This window comes from Corvus cornix, chromosome 7 (genome assembly GCF_000738735.6).
Source record: "Corvus cornix cornix isolate S_Up_H32 chromosome 7, ASM73873v5, whole genome shotgun sequence".
Taxonomy (NCBI): Eukaryota; Metazoa; Chordata; class Aves; order Passeriformes; family Corvidae; genus Corvus; species Corvus cornix.
The window spans coordinates 19,645,123-19,664,888 of NC_046337.1; the positions used below are offsets into that span (position 1 = coordinate 19,645,123).

Consider the following 19,766-nt stretch of genomic DNA (forward strand, 5'->3'; position numbering starts at 1 on the left):
TCCTGTTTTTCATACAAACAAATTTCAGAGTTATCTAGAAAGAAATAAATTTTGTTATATATGGTTCTGAGATGCCACTGTGAATTTTGTTAGCCAATGAATAAAGCCGATATAGTATTATGTCAACTTCACCATTTTTGAAATTACTAGATTTTGTATCAAGTATAAAACTAGTACACACTTTATATTTTTCTCTTTTTAATTAAAGGAAACATGAATAATTTTCAAATTTCAAGACCCGGAGATATCTTTTTAGACGTATTTTCTGTATTTTATCTACTTCAGACTTCAGATTATTTCATTTCTAGAAACACTTTTGAGAGACCTCAGTACTTACAGGCTTGTTTCTGTATGTTCTCAATATGCTGTTATGTAAATTATGTTATTTCAAAAAGCTGGTATAACACTGCAAGTTAAAATACTTACGACATTGTTGATGCTCATCTGAGCCATCTTCGCAGTCCTCTTCATCATCACAAACCCATGACTGTGGAATACATTCACCATCAGTCTGACACTGAAACTGATTTCCCTCACAGGTAGGTTGTGCTAGTGTAAGCAATGAAAAAAGATTGTCATTTCACAGACATCTGTGAAAGTGTTTTCAAAGAAAATAATTGCATAAGGGAAAAGAAGGTCTAAGGTTCATGTGTTAATGAATTGTAACTTCCATGAAGCATATGAAGCATTTAACAGAGGGGAAATTGGACCAGCAAAAGGATGCTTAAAGGCAAAATTCAGCTTAGTAAACTCCTGCATAGAATCTTCAGCTTTATATCCTCCCCTGGAGACACAAGGTCCTCTAGAAGGCAGATCCCAAGAAATTTTCAGGTTCTGAACTGCCCGCTGGCAGAGCCCCTTTTTTTCACTTATGTGTAGAGTCACACTAGCTTCCCTAGTCTCACAGGGGGTCTGTTCAATTGCTCTCAATCCACCTCAGGTGCTTTATCCCTTGTAAGAACATGGTCTCCCAAAACAAGCTCATAATTTTTACCTGTGAATTCATGAGGCAAAAGTGAGGGTCAGATCAGAACAATCTGAATATTGTTCCAGATCCACTCTGTACTCTTCAAATAGACAAACAGGGAGCCGTCAAAGAGAAAGATCAAAATAATTGTCTGAAACTGTGTCACAGCTTACTCCATCCACAGTTAATACCCCTGGAAGAACCACTAGTACAACACAGCCCACTAAACAGGACCCTGGTCTTGACCATCTCTGTTCTCAGGATTATGTCGTTGCAGAAATACAAGGTTAACTTGAAACACTTTGTGCTCACAGGATGATATGCAAGCACAGCTACCAATGTAACCAAAGCATTGAGGGAGAAAATTAAAACAATTTGTAGATTTAGAGTTGAAAAGTACAAAATAACATCAGTAGTAAACTAATCAGAGAGATAAAATTGATCACATACTACAGACATGTATTTCATGCATACTCTTTTAAGTCCTGCTTCAAGATCCAAAGAATAATTCTTTAGCATGATTTTAACCTCAGACCAGTTTTATACTGTTTAAAACTATCTTGCTAGGCACTGATGTGCTCCACTACCTATAGCATATTAACATATTGTTTTCAAAGGACAATTAACTCAAAAAAATGAAGCTTAATTTTCATTATTGCAATGGGACAACACCATTTTGTTTTGCCCATTTAAAGACATTCTTCACCCAGCACTACACTAGTTTTTGGAGCTAACTAAAGTGCCAAGCAACAAATCAGACTGTCAAGCTATGTCAATGGCCTCCAGTTATTACATGGGTAAAGCAGCAAAGAAATAATACAGTGTGAAAAGAACAGATATAAATTATTCTTTCTCACTACCTATCAGCTGAGGGGCAAAAATTGGCCTAACCTGTAAGTGGGCTGATAATTGCACCAATCCACAAGACCTCAAAGAACACTAGAACTAAGAAGGTAAAATACAGGCAAGTTCCTGAAAACAGACTGTGGAGAGAAATTCTTCATTTTCACATCTTTTCCATTCAGCTTGAGAAAATCTTTGTGCATGGATATTACAGTTCATATGAATAAAATGGTTGTTCGTCAGCTGCTGACACAGCACAATCAACTCTAGACAATTAAAATCAACTCTAGACAATTAAGCATGACCCTACTTTGGGCACATTAGATACAGTTAGTTGTCCAGGGTCTGAAAAATCCAAAGATTTGGAGCACAGGTGATACTAGTGGCAGCTGTATATACATCCAATGTTCAGGATTACTGCAGTAATAGAATACAATACATTTTTACATGTACTTAGAACATTAGTCATAATATGAAACTGCATTATTGGACAGTCAGATTTTTAAGAAAAGTTTAAAGTCATGTTAGAAGCTGAGCTCTACTTGATTTTCCATCTACCAAAGCAAATGAGCTCATGGAATATGACTCAAATAGATTCTGCAGTATGTCATGACTACTAATAGTTTTCTCCCAATTCAATACTCATTCTTGTACCATAGGTACAGTGGTGCATATTGGAATCTCCTAATTTCTTGTATTACAAAGGAGTTGCTCTTTATTTGTTTCACTTACGGCAGCCAGCTTCATCTGTATCATCTGAGCAGTCTCTTGCCCCATCACACCTCCAGTCTGCAGGAATACAGCGACCATTGCCACAGCGAAACTGTCCCCGCTCACATCCTGTGGTAAAACAGGGAAACAAGCAGCTTAGCAGTGCAAGCACATAAAAACAGACAGTGAAATTCATCAACAACTCTAGTTTATCCATCACCTTGCAGCATGGAGAGAAAATAATACAAAAAATAATACAAAAGATAATACAAAAAACATTAAAAAGTATATATATATAAAGAGCTCTCTATACCCAGTCAAACAAATAAAAAAAAAAGCGAAGAACCACCTTCAAATATTACAGGACATTTCCAAATAAATTGCTAGAAAATTCCAATAATTTTAGTATTTGTACTATTATACAAACAAAACAAAAAGAATTATAAAAAAGGAAAAATAACACAAACAAGTCTAGAGTACATACACTACAGAAACCTATTTAGCAGGAATGTATCAATTGTAAATTCCCAAGCAGTATAGATTTTAAATAAAGGTAGGCCATCACTTTCCACATTATTTCCAGGGGCTTAGCGTGCTAAACATTAGTACTCTCCAAAGTCTATGAGGATTTAAAAACATACAATAATAATCTCCTTAGCTGATGCAGAAATCTTGTTTCAGTGGTAACTGCTTGAAAGTATAGAAAGATCTCAGTTTTGTTTTGTTTTTTAATAATGCCCTCATACTTAAAATATTTCCTCTGAAGTACAGGAAAGCATGTCTTGAGTCAAGATTTGAATAGCAAATAATTTTAAAAGAAATTAAGCTTTCAGATATTTATGGCTGATCAAAAGCTATCCTGCTGTCATTCTCTCCTGCTTGATCTACTAAGGATTAAGACCTGATAAAGAAGCATTCATTCCCAGGTGTAAATACAGCTGGATCAGGCCTTTATTAGAGTCAACTAATGAAATCCCCCGTCCGTAGGAAAGAGAAAAGGCACTGTTTATGGCCTTTCGTTGTGACTACAGCCTCATAAAAAGGGAGTGAACAGTTTTATAGATCCTCAAAACAATGAGCTACAACATAATTAGGTTCAACAGAGCTCTGTTTCATGTTAATCTGTTGTCAGCACCTCAGAGAGGGGAACACTGAAAAAACGTGAGGTAGTAGCAAAGTCCAACTCTGAAGGAAAGAAAATCCTGTTTCTTGATTTAATTAATAACCATATGATAAAATTGCATCTTTCAATTATTCTGAATGATTTGTCCAGAGAAGATAACCTCAGTATACATAAAGCACAACCACCTACTTCGTGAATTCATAATGACATAAATAACATGCTACCTAACTTTCATGTAAAACCAGGCATATCAACACTGTCACATAAACACAGTTAAGTGATGTATTCCTTAGGGATATAGGCAAGCTACTTTATGCAAGGAATGTTCAAATCTGATTGTCTGGTAGTGACACCCTGATTTATAATGTATCCTGCAAATGGTCAAAAATTTCACTTGGATAAATGGTGGTACGGAGTGGTACAGGAGTATGTTCACCCAAATACCTTCTATAGACTAATGCATGATGGTGGTTGGTGGTGCAGGTCTGGGGTTGGTGGTGCAGGTCTCTTATCAACTACCTTTAAAACACAACAACCTCCCTTGCAAAAATGCCCTGAAGGAATGTACAAGTTCACTCTGGAATCCCAGGCCCTCTCCCTGAATTTTGCCCTACAAAGCAACATTTTCATATGAGATTAGCAGTTAAAGCTCTAAAAACACAACATATAACCCACCATTTATCAATTGCAATTACTATGCAAAACAAAAACTGAATCTCCTTGTGTATTTAGTACATTATTGCTATTCAAAAATATTCAGTCACTTACTTAAAAAAAGAAGTTACAATATAGGATTAAATCTGCATCCACATGATTAGGATTTTTAATGAAACATGCTTATAAACAGGCAATATGAGCAATTTGTATATTATTTCTAAATAATAACTAGCTAAAAAAAATTCAAGCACTATGTACAACAATTTATTTTGGCGATCTTGTACTAAGTTCTTATCATTAAAATGTACCCTTATAGTGATTAAAATGAGGTGATAACACTGATTAACTTTTTAAAAAACAGTATAAACACAGCAGTCTTTGTACAGTATCAGAAATGGTAACTGAATGTTAACAGAGAACCTGCAAGCCACACAGTTCTGCTACACTCTATAATACTTTTCAGAATTATAATTTAAGATGCTCACACCTACATACAGTAAGCACCGTATCAATGTCCATTTATACAATTCTTCAGCAGACCTGTTATCGTTCATTTAATTATGGCATTAAGCTTTACAATGTTATCTGCCGTGCTTATTTACAACTGAAGGCAAAGAGCTCTGAAACACCTACAAGTATTATGAAAGACTAATACTTCAATTATCACTGTTCTATATCTTCTTTAGAACAAAGAAAATCACCTAGCTGATAATTGTGTAAATTCATTAAAAAAACAATCTTCGAAAATCAGTAATATGAAAGAAGTAAAAGTGATCTGCAGTATCAAAGGCACTTCTCACAAAGATTCTAAGAAGCTTGTGTTTCTTCTGTGAGCAAAAACAATTCTAACTTTGATAAAGGAGAAAGTAATCAGGGGAAAAATGCATGATTACAAAGTTACTGCTACAAATACCCAGGAGAAATATCCAGAATGAAAGAAAAATAACCATGTCAGCAATAACCAGATTTGGTATATTCTATGCAATGTGAGCCTGCAGCACCTGGGCTTCAGCAAGAGCAGGAACTGTCAGAAAACAAGGAGTATAAGCTTGTTTATTGATACTATTTGAAGCCTCAATTCACTGAAGAATTAGTCATTAGTAATTTTACGGAAGGTTTTCCTTTCAATAAATTTTTGTGGGGTTTTTTTAATGGTAAGGTGGCTCAATAATCATTAATACTAATAAGCTAATTTCCGTAGAAATTCAGATTTACTCTGACAAATACTGATAAAACCAGGCACTTTTTTGAGGTAAACAGAATCCTATTAGCAAGATTCCTGAAGGAAATAACCACTGAGTTTAAAAACAAACAATAAAGTAATCAGCCTTAACTTCATGCTTAAAATTTGTTAATAGAACAGAATTTGGGTGACTTCTGAAAGTTCAGTTTTCAGAAAAGATTGAATTTTTGGTGTTGCTCTACCATTACTATAATTCAGTTTTAGTCTTCTGACTGTGATTGAAGCACTACTAAATTATGGGCTAAAAAAATGCACAGCAGACCTTAGGAATCACAACAGAACATATATATAAAAAAAAGAATCTCTGGGCATTAACAAAAATAATTTTGAAAGGTAAAATCTGCTTCTAATGCTTGATATTCACGAAAACACCAAAGAAATAACAAATATATTATATTGTCTTTAATATAAACCAGTCTAATACTGAATGCAAAGCAAAGATCAGAAGCATCACTGGAAAAAATGTAGACCAAAGTGCTATTTCTAAAGTTCTTGTTGTTCTTGTTAGACTTACTATCTTGGGGCTTCATCCTAACTTTGTCACTGGACTTTACATTGTTCTCTGTGTCTGGGATTCTCTTGTAAGAGACTCTCAGTGGATGTTTAAGATTCAGAATTTGCTCAGGTAAAACAAGAAGGCTTACATTACTAGCTCTGGGAAAGCTGCTTGCAGAAAGGTTATGTCAGGTAGTCGTTTTCCACTGGAATAGATCAACATAGTAGTGGTTTTATCAGAGTAAAGATTGAGCAAATTGCTAACTAAACAAAATACTTTCTTTCACTTTTAATTTATTCAAAATAAGCGCATCTTCTACCACTATTCACCTTATTTTCTGCAACAATTGTTGCCTGTATATGAATGAAGTACCCTATGGTAAACCACTGTCAAAGACAAACCCCACTGCTACTAGAGGATGGTCGACAACCTTCACACCACTAATGAATGTTACTCAATGTCACATTAAGTGACAGGGAATTCCAGCAGAAGAGTGAGAGGTTAATAGCATCACGAATTTCACAGCACAGTGCTTTAACCCCTAGGGCTACAGTCTTCAACAGGAAGGCAGTCCATTACACCCTCTCTACCTCCACTGGGCTTCACTTGTCCCCAGGTTTGTGTAGGAACATTTAGCTTCAGAATTAAAGCTAAAATTCAAACCAGAAGGTTATGTTTGGCTTATAATAGAATCAAATCAGCCTTACTCTCCACCCCTCTGCATTACTTTTGACTCCTTGCAGTTCCTCCCAGAACAGTTCTAGTCTTTTGTGTTCTTTTCACACATTTTCCACCTGGTCATTTAACCTTGAAGTCCCTCACACGTTTAACTCTGACAACAAATCTTCTGAATTACATTTGTCATCCACAGATTAAGGGCCATGACTGTTCATTCTGATTATACAGAATAGGCCAAAATTCGTTCTTCCTTCCTTGTACCCACAATGCCTTTGAGAGCTGCTAACACTTCTTTAGCAGCTAAGCCTGAATGAAGAATTTAAAGTAATGAGGAGTGTATTAAGTCCAGGGTAGATTGTACCACTCTCAAACTGTCCACTCAAAAATCAAACTTACACTGCTGCAATTACTTTACACTTCAGGAATCAAATCCCTCAACAGATTTATTTGCATTTAAAAGAGTAATGTTCTTCAAGGCAATATTTTTTCAGCTGAATAGTTCCACTTGTAATACATCTCCAGGCTTTCAACAAGTAAATGCAAACACACTGAGCATTACAAATGTCTTCGACATAAAATTTACAAATAGAAAAATAAGTGACAAGCTCTCTTTCTCCCTGCCTTCCAAAAAAGGGTACTTTCTTTCCCATTTGGCCCCAAACAGAGCAGCCCATTCTAGGGGCCTTGCAGGTAAAAGAATCCTGGAGAATCGCCTTCCATACACTTTGATGTCAGATTTTTGCCGAGCTTAATTACATGTCAAACAGCCTGAGGTTTTGGCATGCTCAAGGAGGGAAGGCTGAACCCCTGAGAATTCCATCTCTGTTCCCCCTCACTAATGTAGAAAGAAGTGAAATCCAAAGTTTAGGAAAAACCTTAGCTTATTTTCATATAATGCCCTATGACACTGAGGAGCAGTAGTCAGCTAGCAATTATAACAGCAGAATGAACAAATATTATTTAATATATAAGAAAAATAGAGTCTGATGAAATTATGCTAACTTCCATATACCTCAAGATGATATTTAACCTTCAGTCTATCTACAGTCTTTAAACTTCATTATATTTAATACAAACTGTGCAGATTTAAAAAAAAAAAAACAACATAGATCACACAAACATTTATAGGTATTACTGTCCCACAGTATTACACAAAGCAGTAAAAGATTTACCTGCAGTTTTCAAGCCCTTGCAACACAAACCATCTTTTGTACCTATGTGTCTCTAAATTAGATTAAAGAAATAATTTTTACTGACAATATCAACAAAAAGACAGTACAAATGTACATCTGCACCCACTTCACATGCCTGCAAGACCTTTGTAGACAGATTGATAAGAAAACAGAGGACTAGTCAAGGGACAATCTGATGCAGAAAAGCTGAAGTGCCAGAGAGACAGCAATACATTGTCAGTAGGGAAGTGTAGTATTTCTTTTACTGAATTATCATCCGATTGCATATAACAAGATTATTATTAGTAAAATAGCATCTACAGACTCAGCAGCTGATCAAGAACTCCTTGTGCCTTGCACCATACAATCATGTAACAAAAAGGACCATGCCCTAGGTAGTTTGCAGCATAAAGATGACATGCTCTTGAACTCCCAGGGGTGCCCCGATGCCAAGAGGCCAAATGGCCCTGTTCTTCCCTTCACCAACACACATTCACATTCTATTTTCAATCTGTTAGCACTCAAAGTCACCATACATGAGAGGCACACTGCTTTGCTGGTATGTTTATCAGACAGTACAAGAAACATTTTGATTATTTGAGGGTGGGAGGCAGGGGACATTGGTGGAAGTGATAAAAGACTGAACTTGGAGCAACTGATCCTGTTCTTCACCAGTACTAGCTGGACTTATTTTTGAGTAAACCACATTCTGTGTTCAGCAGAATGACAGGTATCAGAAGCTGTAATAAGTGGGTTCTACTCTGACAGGTAAGATCCAAAATCAATATTTGAAATTTTTACTCAACTGATTTTTTTTTTAAAAGCATTTTAAAATTCAAGACCAAAAGTGAAACTATTGTCTTTCATTATGGACTTGGAAATACCATGTTTCTCTGCAGCATCAGCAGATTTTTATGGTTTGCCTTTACTTGCCAAGCAGGAAAAACACCCAGCAAAATCTACATTATATTATGTGCTTTGTATCTGCATGTTCTTGCACATACAAATACTTCTCAACTAAAGCAATTGTTAAAACTAAAGCATCAAATATCATTTTAATAATGCTCACATGCAAAATCTTTGATAAAAATACTTTAAATAATTGTATTCAAAGTTAAACTATTTGTTTTCAGTTAATAGTTACAAAAGGACTATAGATTAATTTCTGCTAATGCCTCAACATAAATCCAAGAATTAAAGAAATTAAGGATTTTAATCTACTGAAACTAAGCAGGAAAGCTTTCCTGCAAAGAAAAAATGGTTCAAGTCTCCTGCAGACAAGTTCAAAGGAATGACACTGTAAATGCTTCCTAGCAACATTAAAGATATTCATAATCCTCATCCTCATTACCTTACTTCAGCTTTATTAATTGAAAAAGCAGCAAATGCAAACAGCCTTATAAAAATAGAAATGGTTTATTAATTAGTTCTTAACAAATCTATTCAATTTTATTTTTTTCAAGTATAAGCCTGAACCAATAATAAAGAGAACAAGATCCTAATTTTTTGATATACCAAATATGGACCTCCCAGGAAAAAAAAAAAGTCCCAGTTTTAATTTTTTTCTTAAAGCTCTTGTATTCAGAAAAAAATAACAATGGTTTCTACATTACCACTTCCAAATCAATTATTCTGGGAAAAGTAAAAAAAAAGAAAAAAAAAAATCAAGATATTCAGTCTTTTTAAGTTATCCACGCTGATCTTAATTGTAAAAAACCTTCTAAATTTAAAACCATGACAGTTTATTTATCATACATGCTCATAAACAGTACATATCCATACTATGTACCTTTTCCATCATACAGTACTACAAACAAAATAATAAAAATTAAGTTCCTTTACAATCTTGCTTCAACTCACACACTTTTTTAATGCAACAAATAAACTTTTACTATCTTTTTAGTCCTATAACAAGGCAGGAATAAGAAATAATCCTTTTAAGCAAGGGCTAATTCTAATAGACAGGAGGTGATACTCCTTTCTACTGATAAAGTAAATATTCTTTATATTGAACAGACCAGGTTCCTTCTTTCATTTAAGTCACTGACAAATTTCTTGTACTTCAGTGATAACTGAGGGTCAGCCATTAATTTTTCTTAGACACTTTCTTTAATCTAAACTGTATATAAAGTATTTTCCAGGAGGACACTAACAAAAACTATTTGTACTCCTTAAAGATTTTAGTAAAATTATTATCTGTATGGCCAAATTCATGAGAACCAGTACTTGCAGTGCAGCTGAAAGATTAGCCTTCTCAACATAAAAATCTTTCAGACATTATATGTAAAGAACATGTTCTGCCTTAAATTGGATAACCCCGACCAGTTGTCTTGACATTAGGTGTCTTAATCCACATAAATCTGTTGTGATTGTGTTAGCTGGGGAAGTGAAGCAAGCACTGTGGATCTCTAGGGAAGCATACATACCCCAGCTCTCCTAAATCTCAGTAGCTTCTTTTTCATGAATGGAACATTAAGTATGCAAAAATCTGTTCTAATTGACCATATGACAAAAAGAGGAAGAAGAACAGGCAAACACAGTAGAAAAGAAGACACCCTCAGTTACTCACAGAAGGAAGCATCCCAAGCATTTTCATAAGAATGAACCTTGCTAATGGCCCCAAGGCTGCTGTAGAATAGCAACTGGGTAGCAGAAGGTGGGGGAAAATATGAGCAAAAGAGGAAAGTCTTCAAGACTAGGAAGTATTTACAACTACACAGTGTGTGGAAAGTGAAAAAAAAAAGTGCTTAAACAACTTAGAGAGAACAGGTACAATACATATATCACTTCGAAAGTCAGACAGATGCAGTAGCAGATGATAAAACAACCTCTCAGGAAGCTTTTCTCATTTTGAGAGCTGTACAGTTTTTTAAATAAATTTTCCAACCAATGTGCAGTTCTTTCTCAAAATTAGATCGTATGCTGAGATGATGACCTGCATTCAATTTTGTCATGCTCTCCTAAAAGCTGATGCGTCATTGCAGCGCTAGGAACTGGCCTCAGTAAGAGCCTTCCTGCGCAGTTCGTGACAGTGAAATCGTGTCATTTTTGTATTTCTTTTCTGTATCATTGCTAGAATGGAAATGGCTGTGCAACATGTAACATTTTGCTAAATTATAAACCGTACCATAATTTTATATTACAAGTTGTTAAATGAAAAATGAAACGTGCTGTGCAAAAAATAAACCACTTTGCCTTACAGATAATAAACACGGTAAGTGCAAAAAATAAAAGCTGTTTCTATCTTCCCACCACAGAACCCATATCCACCCAAAGCTTCACAGGCCACTAGTCATTTTGCACAAATTTCAAAAATTGCAATAGTTACTCACTGCAAACCAAAACTGTGGGAACATTGTCAGAAAAGCAGAACTGACGTGTCAGTACAGAATAGATAGACCACATGCTACAAGCACCCAGTGTGTCTAGACAGACATTCTAATGCTGCTTACTACTGCCCATGACACTGGGAACTACATATATTCCTTCGGATGCATTGACACATCACATTTCTCCCTTATTCAGTAGTGACCCTTTTTCAGTTAGTAGCTAGTGGCTGGTCATTCCTTATCAAGCTTCCTGAAAAGGAAATTCTGTATGTCAAGGCCAGCCTGAGTAAATGAAGGATCATAGAATCATAGAACGGTTTGGGTTGGAAGGGGCCTTAAAGATCATCTAGTTCCAAATCCCCTGCCAGGATCACCTGAACTGAAGCAACAACGTGGTCCGATGTGCTCACACAAAATGCAGTTCTATCTTAAAGGACTTGGAAATGAACAATAAGAATGAAATCATCCTTTGGCTGTTTCATTTCTAAGTGTAGCATATTTTCGTTATAGTTTTTAGTTTAAAAAATAATTTTAAAAATCCTTTTATGCAATAGCAATACTAATAAGTGTGCCATATTAAAAAGACAGTCCTTGAATTCATCAGAAGAAGATAAATACAAGAAATACCATCTTCTCCTGAAACATTACTCTTCCTGTCAACCCCAGTGGAAGCATTTTACTTTTATTTTCCCTAAGCATCCAAATTCTATAACTCTCAGATTTATTCATCCACTTTGACTTTTTAAGGATGCTTGATTCTACTGTGACTTCTCTTCATTGGTGGCTGCTGGGCACAATATTGTAAGTAATTCTTTACATTACATTAGCTAGCTAGTCTAAGCAGCGTGTCAGACACAGAGGTTAACAGTAAGGATGAACTTCTCTAGCCTGTATAGCTGCATAAGCCCACAGTTGCTACATCGTTGGAAACACAAAAGCATGCACGTACTCCACACTATATCCTTACATCCAGAAACAAGCACAAAAAACTACAGGAAAGCCATACACTGTCTCCCAAGGATCTCAATGGTAACACACAATATACAAATAACATTGCTCAGAGGACTGCAGGCATTTGTCTGCAGGCCTGCAATCTTTAACTTGTAATCCCCTCCTCATAGCAATACTTTTCCATCAGTCTTTCACAAGGTCTGCTAGGAGATAATTGCAACCACAACTGTTATATTGCTGTTTAGAGTCAGTACCTCCACATAGGTTGTTTAAAGACAAGATTTTTCCTTTAAAAGGGTGATCATTTGGGCCTCTCCCTTCCTGAACTGCCTTGCAGGATTTAAGTCTCTGAGAATTCTTAACTCCTATTAGAAAAAGTTGCATAGGCCAAGAATTAAAAAGTTTTGCACTTATTTTCAGTGGGGCTTTAAAGTGCATTCTGTGTCTGACTTCATACAGAAAATTAGTAACTGCAGAGCTAACAAACACAGCTCAAATATTCTTATGGAAGACACCACAGACTTTGTCACTCATTTCAGACAAACTGGAGTTTGTTTCACATGAAATGGTTTTTAAAAGTATTAGACCTTGCAGTAGTAAAAGTAATTTTTATTAATACAGCTAGAAGGCCAACAAGAACTGCAGCAACATTCCATCTGATTGGTTATCATCCAATGCACTTATTACATTGCAGGTTGAGAACAGCCCTACAACTCTGCTCAAAAGTGAACATGTGAGCAGCCTCATTCAAGTCAAGCCATCTGTTTACACAAGACACCTTTACAAAAGGGTTTCCAGCAGCGCTAACACTTGTTCACCCTAGCCCTCATAGGACTACTCTTGTTACCAGCATGGTAAGGTTTTTAGCAGTAGCATTAGACAGTGGTTGCATGGCCAGCCCTGACTTACCATAGGAAAACAGAGTGTGTCTTTCTCACCCTCCTTCAAACACCTCTCCTCGTACTTGCTGCCAAGGTTCCCTTTCTTTTCCAAACTCCAGTAACTACCAGGCCCTTCTGCATGCTGCTCAAAAATCACTAAGCTATAATTCCATAGGCCTGGTTTAATTCTCCCACAGTGAAAACAGCTCAGAGAAGGTCCAATGAGCAGTGGCACAAAGCAAGTACCAACAACTCAAGGTTGTCAGCAACACGGGCATGGGACATTGGAAAAGAGAGGGAAGATGAGTGGGGGCATCCTGCTTCCAGGAGCGGTGAACTAACCATTCACATGGCTCATCACTTCTCATGAAACTGTACCCTCAGATGACAAGGTGTGACAAGGGCTTGATCAGATCAAAATGGGTATTGAATGATATGAACTTTACATAGTAGATTTCCTTCTTTGGGACAAATCTGGGAAGGGTTATTTATACATGGCTGTATTCCAGTTCTGCAGACCTTATACTTCCTCAATGTAAACTGAACTTTCTATGGTATAAGAGTTGATAATGTGTACCATGGTTTCTGAAGATAAAAAACATTACCTAGGTTCTAAATACATCAGTGAATGTATCAGTTCCTGGGATATCTTGTGGACTACGCCTTCTGGTTTTTTTTAAGAGATGCCACAGCGCAAAACTAAACCCCCGGCCTTCTTGCTCCACAAAAGCATGACTCTGCAATCCCTGTTAAAGGGAGTCCCAGTTGGAATGGCCCCCCATTCTCTGACTTGACTCAGCAGGGTGTAGTATCATGACCTGCCTGTGCAGAAAAATAATTGGGCAGACACACTGCTGCTGTAAACAGTGCCCTTTTGCTGAAGATCTGACTTCTTAATTGTAAAATGAAGGCAACTTATTCATGTTTAAATTATAAAATAGAACAGGTCATAGAACCATTTCAGTCAACTTTTATATGTCGTTTCATTAATCCAAAACAAAACTTTTAACAGTGATCCTTAGATCTCTAATCCACTTTAAGCATTGCAAAACAAAGAAAACATTAAAACCCTTGAAACCAACAGTAAAAGCTTAAGGAATACACTAAAGGCTATCCATTTCATTCAACAGTTCTATGCTTACTTATTAAACTTCATTTTTTAAACTGCTCTATATGTGTACTGAGTTGAGGGAGCAAAAAGTTGTTTAAAAAATTAATGTCATCATAACAAAATGGACTTCAAAATTAACCTCAAACAACAAAAAGCTATTTAAAGAGATGTTTGCTCTTCACTGAATCATATTTTCTGTCTTAGATCAGTACAACTCAGGCTAATTTCTTTAAAATTAAAGGAATAGCACTGGGTTTCTCAGAAGAAACCTTGTTATTCTTTCATCTAGAAACAGCTCAAGGTATTTTTAAGAATTGTGTATTACGATCAAATTATGTAAAGAAGCACTTCAGTTTTAAATATTTTAAAAACAGCTCTTTTATCTGCCACAATCAGTGTAAGCTATTAAAAAGAAACTGAAAACTTATGATTATCATCACTAATTAGTCACAGTGGAATAAAAACATCCACTTCTCTTTAAATAGACAATAGATCCTTAATTAGAAGGAACATTTAATGTTTTTCAACAATGACAACCTCTAGAAAGTGTAACTTCCTTTGAAACATCCAAAGTACTATATGGTTCCAGTATGGTTTAAGTAGAGCTCTGGAAGAGGAGATACAATTACTGCTTTAAAAAGTGATAGTACAGTGTAATTCAAGTTACATATTTGTCTATCTGAAAAGTTATCACAACCCCTCAGATCTAAAAATAAGTATTGCAGAAGACTGAATGGCTTCAGTATACATAGATAAAATAAACTATGCCTACAATGTGCCTGCTTACTGCTCAATTAAAAAGAAGAGTATTCAGATTTTAAAAAACAGTTCTTGCTGGAAGAATCACCAGGTTCAGTGTTAAAGAATGAGAAGTTAAGAGTGCAAGAAGGCGTATGGAGGGGAAAGGCTTCAAACAGTGCAGCTGATTTCAAGTCAATCCAGGAAGCCCAAAAGGAAAAGAATTAAAAGGCTGTAATGAAATTGCAGTCTACCTTTCCCCCAAATGAATCTTTGCTATTTCCTGCAAAACACATGGCAAGTAAATCTGGATTAAAGTAGGATTTCATAGCTCAAATTTCCAATCAGCTCAATATATGAAAGAAGGTTTTGGTTTGTCTTACAGGGAAATAGAAGCGTCATACACATCACACATTTATCTTAGTTGAAATCTCCTTGGATGCTCTGTGTCTGTTTGTCTTCACTCTTGTAGCTTAATTATTTACTGTAATTCTAGCACTTGGCATAGAACCTAAATCTAACCAGGTGTCATCCAATTACTGCTTTCAATTTTTAACTAAAATTCTAGGGTTTGACCCATTCTTTGCTTTAGCTGATTACTCTGCAAATACCTGATACGCTTTACTGAACAGAATACAGAAGAAGAGTGAATTATTAAGAAAATTCAAGAGATGTACTAGAAGTGGGCTATTCATTAAAAAGAACAAAGAAAAAAAAACCAAAACCCCTGTTAGTGCACAGAAAAACTCATTAAAATGTGAGAAGACTATATAACATGTTTCACTGACAGGTACTTCTGAATTGTCAGGCCTCAGGAAGTAAACCAGTTTAGAAGCCAGGTAGATGGACACTCAGTGCAATTTTTGCTCTTGATTTTGTGTGAGTACTTCTCCAAGAGAAACCAAGAAAATTGTACCAGCGCAGGATTATGAACACTGAAGCCCAAAGGTCATGCAGAAAACCCAGTAAATTGTATGTCAGGATTGCATTGGTATATTCATATTTCTTGCCATCCTTTTTCCCTTCTCGTTACTTCCAAATCCTCAGTTCCCAGTCACTCAAGTCTTCAAACACTAGGTCTTGGCAGGAGTGGAATCTTACAGCCAGGCTTCTCTGTCATTTAAAAGTGCACAGTTCTGTACAAGGAAGTATGAATAGTGACTCTGGCCTGTCGCCTCTAGCAATGTCACTGTACATCATCCTACAGACAAATTAAATAGCTTTGAGTGAAGAAAATGTCTAAAAAACACTGAATTATTGATTTGGAGATTGAACTATTACAATGCCTGCTGGAAAAGCATGTTTCTCCTTGACTTCTAGAAAGAGCTGCTGTACCTCTTCTCTACTTGGTCTTACCATACCAATTTCTTAATGGCCTGCCACACTGCATGCTAATGTTTCAGATTTTTGATATATCTTATCACACCATATGCATTCATTCTTAGAATAGCCTTCATTCTCAGACTAATAGAGACCTCATAAAGGTAGTCATATTTGCCTGGGATGTATCAAGGTGATGATTCATCATTGCAGAGACTTAGGATAACAAATCAAATTTGGTGAACTAACATCCATCCATTGTCTCTAGTTTATGACTGAGTGTGAAGCACTTCGATATTCCTCAAAACAAACACGGACAATAGTCCTGTGATGCTCCTGCTTGACACTACCTTCATTTAACAACTTTTTTAGAATCCAGTTACACTTTTTTCTGACAACAATTACTCCACACGCAACAAGACTTACAGAGTAAAGGTTGGAGAAACAGGCCCTGTACTGCGGGCAATTACAAAATACAGCATTTTTATTCCATTTATGAGCACTATGTTTACTCCCAGTAAAACTAGAATTAGGTAAATCAAGGAAGAGTACTATCATTTGAGCAAGTGCTTAGGTGAAATATTCCTAGAAACATCCATCTTATATTGGGAACACTCAGATATTGCCAACAAAAATCTCAAAAAACATCAGTGAAGCACCTTTGAAAATACTGAGGATTAGGCAAGATAATAGGTTTTCACCATTTTCCTTCTAAGGCTTGGGATTGCTTTCATGGTTCTCCAAATTTTCTTTTTAAAATAAGTGTCTGACATGATCTCAACATTCAAGGAACTGGAACTTAAGCTTACCAAATACTTCACTATCATAATCACAATGCAGGCAAAATTGCTATCCAGGTATTTTGCTAGTATCAGACACCCATTACCAAAAGTATACTGCTTGATTTCCACAGTTATTCTACTGTGGATGCAGCGGGGGAGGGAAGAATGGGAGAAAGAGGGGGAGGAACACCATAAAAGTAAAAAACTTCTGTACTTCCACTACCTATGGATACTAGTTCAAAGCTTCTCTCTGCTTATTCTGTCATGGAATTTATCAGATACTTTCTGGACAATCACAAGCAGCTGTAGAACAAAAAAAATAAATTTTTGATCTGCACTGCAGCTTCCATTCTGTCCAATGTAAAATAATAGTGCATAGCATTAATTCTGACCAGTGTGATCTCCTTGGCTGGAGTTTTTTGCAGGTCTCCTGCTGCACATTAGCTGTCTCTTATTTCCCTGTTCGTAAGTGGGAGCTGCTAGCAGCAGTTGCTGTATAATTACTTAGTTGATTCTGTCTAAGGAGCTTAAACTAAGAGTTGAGCAAAGAAAGCAGATTAACAATTTGAACACACACGTAATACACAGGCACACACAGAACCAGCAGGACTGCAGGTCAATACACGGGGTGGAGGAAATGCACTTCAGCCACTCTTGCTCCAACAAGACAGGCTTGATTTTCAATGCAAGGCAAATAAACAGCGTGAAGAAGGAGAAGGCAAGAAGAGAGTCTGCAGTCACAGGCCGGGAGAGGACTTGGGCACACGGCTACTCCATCCCCAGCAGCCAGATTAGTACCGGAGGAGAGGCACTCAGCCTGCTCTGCCAGTCACATGCTCCTAGATGTCGCCTAGCAACAGTAAAGCCCAGAGAAAAAGTTCTCCCTCTCTCAACTTCAAATCTGCGTCTGAGACGGACTGAGGGGAGCTTATTGTGCTCTAGACTAAGCATCTGTTTCTTTCTTATAGCCTTCTGTAAATGACTGCATATACCACACGTACGCAAGCATGTCCACGCATAACCCCCATCCCCCGGCCCAACCTGTCTACGTGCAAGTGCTGCAGCCTGTGCACGCCTCACCAAAAACAACTCTAGGTACAATTTTAGTGGTCACCAAACCAGCTCTTGGAATGCAGGTGAACTCTGCTCTGCAAAATCACCCGTATTTCAGTCGCAAGAAAGGCACAAAGATCGCAAGGAAAAAATGTAAAACGTCTGGGGTGATTTTTTTTTTTTTTTTTTTTTTTTTTTTTTTTTTTGCCTTACTCACAGTCAGTAATCAGGACTCAATCACAGAAAAAACTGCCTGCTTGCATTTCTGTAAAACCGTGAGTTTAGACCGCGGAGTTGCAAAGTCTGAGATGTCCCTCAAAATTTAGCCACATTTGTGTGTTGCTGTCTTACACAAATAGAAAAAAAAAAAAAAAGTTTGTACAAACCAGAAAAACAATCAAAGGAAGCATACTAGGATAATTTAAAACCAAGATGAAGTGAAGCTAAAGAGCCGATGGTGTTTGCAGTGCTTTTAAGGCACTATTCCTTTTCCACAACAGAAACCGACTCCACCAAATGACTCCTGGAAAGAGCCAGCTGTCTCCCCTAGCTATTAGAAAGACCTCCTTGAATCAGCGCCCGTTAACCCTCTACTTTCAGGAACTTCGGTCTTTTTCTTATAGAAGTCCCCGGAGTAGGGATGTGCTCCTTGCGGTGCAAGTCCCATTCCGGAGAGGCTGGAGCATAGCGCTTACCTTGGCAACTGCCCTGCATTATGTATGCAGCGAATAATATGAGCAGTTTGCAAGCAGTTGCTGCTCTTCCATCCATCCGATGGTGAGGTCCCATTTGGGCTGGGATGCTCCAGCTTCCTCAGAAGCTGGCTCCTGGACTCCGGGGTGCTGATCTGCACAGCAGCAGCACAAGGACCCTGGTGTCTTTTTCTTATCCTGCTAGTTGCAGAAGAAAGGCGTGTTCGCCTGTTGAGACATCGCGTTTTCTATAAACTCCCACCCTCCAGACATTGCATAAAGCTCTTTATACCCGGCGGCCCCGGAACTAGCATGAGGGAATCAGGCACTGCTCCAGGCCCTGCAGCCACAGGCTGCCTCTGCCCCTCCTTCCACACTTCGCAGGATAGCCAAGATGCTTCCAAGACTCTACACTTTGCAGACTTTGTTTCAGAGTCCACTGGCGCTGTATTTAATGTGCTCGTGTATTTTGAGTAGTTCCTAGAATTGCAGGTGGCAAGTGAAATGTGTCACAAGTTTTAGTGCCCCAAAGGCATGCTCCAAATGAGAAAAAGTTTTTTTGATAACTCTGGAAAAAAATCTAACATCTACTCACCAATGCAGAGGTAAAGCTTAAAACTTAGTACTCCTCACATAAAACCTATGAAAGGAAAACTGTAGGGATGAAACTTACTTTTGCACTTTCTCAGCAGATAAAATCAGTTTGGTAAAGTGCTTTGGCTGTGAATTCTAAATATGTCAGCTGGAGACACTCTCCTTTAGTTCTAACTCTCCAACAGTGTGTGCAACACACAAAGAAATATCTCCCTGTGTTTTACTGCTGCCATTTCAGGAACCATATACCCACTAACAAGGGAAGAGCAGTATGTAGGATCACAGGAGAAAGATAAAGATACCCTAATACTTCAGGCTGGAATGCAACCTTGGTAAAAAGGACAAACATTTTGGAGGCATTGCTTGCAGGATCAGAAACATCATATATAAAATGTGTGAAGTTAAATCATTATTTTGTTTTATAT

At 37.1% G+C, this 19,766-nt stretch overlaps 1 protein-coding gene across 4 annotated transcripts in view; it reads right to left on the reverse strand.

Moving 5' to 3' along the window:
* Positions 1-18,980, reverse strand: part of LRP2 (LDL receptor related protein 2) — a 118,807-nt gene extending 99,827 nt beyond the window's left edge. For all 4 annotated transcript variants that reach the window (XM_010406826.4, XM_019290235.3, XM_019290234.3 and 1 more), the window contains exons 1-3: positions 18,751-18,980; positions 2,543-2,650; positions 427-549 (exon numbers count right to left, since the gene is read on the reverse strand). In XM_010406826.4, the coding sequence (XP_010405128.3) occupies positions 427-549; positions 2,543-2,650; positions 18,751-18,844 (325 nt within the window). In that variant the 5' untranslated portion in view covers positions 18,845-18,980. The remainder of the gene's footprint in view (positions 1-426; positions 550-2,542; positions 2,651-18,750) is intronic.
* Between the last annotated feature and the right edge of the window lie 786 nt (positions 18,981-19,766).